The sequence below is a fragment of the Poecilia reticulata genome, linkage group LG6, assembly GCF_000633615.1.
Source record: "Poecilia reticulata strain Guanapo linkage group LG6, Guppy_female_1.0+MT, whole genome shotgun sequence".
NCBI lineage: Eukaryota > Metazoa > Chordata > Actinopteri > Cyprinodontiformes > Poeciliidae > Poecilia > Poecilia reticulata.
Window position 1 is genome coordinate 30,982,417 of NC_024336.1, and position 2,748 is coordinate 30,985,164.

General features: G+C 44.8%; 1 protein-coding gene across 1 annotated transcript in view; it reads left to right on the plus strand.

Annotated features, from left to right (window-relative positions):
- The window catches only part of fanca (FA complementation group A), a 33,217-nt gene that overhangs the window by 25,596 nt on the left and 4,873 nt on the right, over positions 1–2,748 (plus strand). The window contains exons 25-26 of the mRNA XM_017305181.1: positions 218–277; positions 345–449. Coding sequence (XP_017160670.1) covers positions 218–277; positions 345–449 — 165 coding nt within the window. The remainder of the gene's footprint in view (positions 1–217; positions 278–344; positions 450–2,748) is intronic.

A 2,748-nucleotide genomic window follows, 5' to 3' on the forward strand; every position in this document is an offset into this window, starting at 1 on the left:
TTAGCTACAAGCTAGCTGAGAGTTAGCTCCAGGTAAGCTGCAGGCTAGCAGCCATTTAGCTACAAGCTAGCTGAGAGTTAGCTCCAGGTAAGCTGTAGGCTAGTTGCAGGTTAGCTGCCATTTAACTGCAGGTCAGTGACAGGCTAGCTGGCAGTTAGCTGGAGGTTAGCTGATAGTTAGCCGCCACTGCTTCAGCTTCCATCTCCAACTTCCTCAGAGGAAGGCGTGTCCTCCAGCCGGCCTGCTGCCCTGCGCCGTGACAGTTCATCTCTTGAAGGTGAGTCACCGCTCCAAGCCTGAAGGTCCTGCAGGAACCAGAACCAGAACCTGCTCCGTCTCTGCAGGGCCTGCTCTTTGCTGCGGGACAGTGTGGACGTCCAGCAGCAGAAGTGGACCGGGTCTGGTCCCTGATGAGCGCCTCCTGTCCTCTCCTCCTCGTCTCTGCAGTGGTACGCTTTGCTTTGTAGTAATTCCTCCTGACCAGCAGGTCAGCTCTATTCTCTCCCTCTCTCTCTCTCTGAGTGAATGGAGCTGGAGACAGGAGTCAGCTTGACTGGATTTTCGAGTCTTTTTTCAACCTTTTTCTGCAAGGTGTTTCTAACACTTTTTTCTTTATACAGTTACTCGATCTTTAAGTTGGTTTGGTGTTTCCGGACTGGTCGGTCCGGTAGCTTGTAGCTACCGGTTTGGTGTGGCGTTTGTTTGGCATCATGCCCGTTGTGGAGGGCGGTGCCGAGTTTGAAAAGTTGACACGCCGTCATGCTGTCAAACTCACCAACAGTGAATTGTTCAGTAGAGGAGGCAGCTTTAGCTGTTGGAGGAGCGGCAGGTTGCGATGGCGTGAATCTGCTTCCCGTATCGATTGTGATCTTTCTTGATAGAACATCTAAAGTGAATGAGTTGGTTGAAAGGGGCGTTGTCATTCAGGACACTTTCACGCCGGTTCTCCCGCTGGTTAGTCCAGCTAAAAAGATCATCATCTCAAATGCACCCCGTTTATTAAAAACGATCCCCTTGTTAAGGAGCTGTCACGGTATGGACAGCTAGTTTCACCCATAAAGATGGTTTCTTTAGGTTGTAAATCTGCTTCTTCAGCATGTCGTGTGTCACAGAAGGCAGGTATTTATGATCCTTAAGGAAACAGCTAATGACCTTAATCTGTCCTTTAATTTCAAAGTAGATGGTTTAATTATATGGTTTTTGCCTCTTCAGAGACCATGAAATGTTTTGGTTGTGGTGCAGAAGGTCATATCATTCGATCGTGCAGACAAACTCAAGAAAACACAGTTGGTGAGGGTTGGTGATGGTGGCGGTTCCGCTGAAGCGGGCCGCGGTGCCGCCGCGGAAGCGGACCGCGGCGCCGCCGGGTCGGGCCCCACGGCCGCTGGTGGTCTCACGGTAGTCGGTGCGGATCTTGATGCTACTGGAGCCGGGGATCCTGGTGACCCTTCTGTTGTAACTGTAGAGGAACAGCCTGAGGTGCGATCCTCTGTACGATCGCTTTAATGAGTTTGATAGCACTGATGGTGAGATGATACATGATCAATCTATCAATAGTTTTGATGCAGTTTCAGAGGAGAAAAGATCTGGTGAAATTCTGTGTGAAAACCTTTGTGAAGATGAAAGCATGCTTGATGACGATTTGCTGAAACTCTCAGAAAAGGAAAAGTTCTGAACCTGCTAACAGCAGCACTGAAGCTCTCAGACCTGAGAGAGCAAACAAAGCAGAAGAGAGCAGTTTAGAGTCTGATAGTCGCTTTTCTTTGAGCCAAGATCAGCAGAATCTGTATCCTCCGGCTGAAATTAAAAAATTTTTGCAAAGAACTAAAGGACTCAGGATCAAAGTAGAAGAATACTTCCCAGATTTAAAATTGTTTGTTGAATCCTGTCGCGTTTTAACAAAGAAAACTGGACATTTTGTTGATGACGTGTTAACGGATCAGGAAATATTTCGCTTAAAGAAACTGATTTTGAAAGTCAGAGCCCAAAAACTCACTGCTGATGAAGATGAGGACATTTAGAGGAACATTTTACATCTCTGTGTCTTTTCTTTTGTTTCCTCATTTCAATGTGTGACTTTAAAATAGGCACATTAAATCTAAATGGTGCCAGAGATGAAGAAAAGAGGGCTGAGTTTTTTAGACTCATGGCTCTAAAGAACATTGATATAATGTTGATTCAAGAGACACACAGTACTGCTGATAATGAGCGACTGGAAGGAGGAATGTGGAGGGGAGGTCTTTTTTAGCCACAAGTCCAGTTGTTGTGGTGGTGTGGGGATTATGTTTTCTAAGGTTTTCTAAGAATTTTTTGCCTGTTTCTTGTGAAGCAGAAGAATTAATTGAAGGCCACTTATTAAAGGTTAAAGCCAAATATGAAAATGTGAATATAGTTTTTCTTAATGTGTATAAACTAAAGAGGTTGGTAGATCATGATTATTTGTTTTTGTGTGGAGATTTTAATTGCACTGAGAATCCGTTGCTTGATAGGAACCACCTAGAACCTCATGCTGAATCCTCTCGGAGGCTCAGGCAGCTGACTGCGACCTCTGACCTTTCGGATGTGTGGAGAGATTTCAACAGGAATCAGAGACAATATACATGGAGTCATTCTAAAGATAATCTTTTATCCTTGGCAAGATTGGATCGTATACATGCTTTTAAACATCATTTGAATATATTTAAAAATTGTCAAATAATTCCTGTTGGTTTTTCTGATCACTGTCTGGTTTGTTGCTCTGTGTTTATT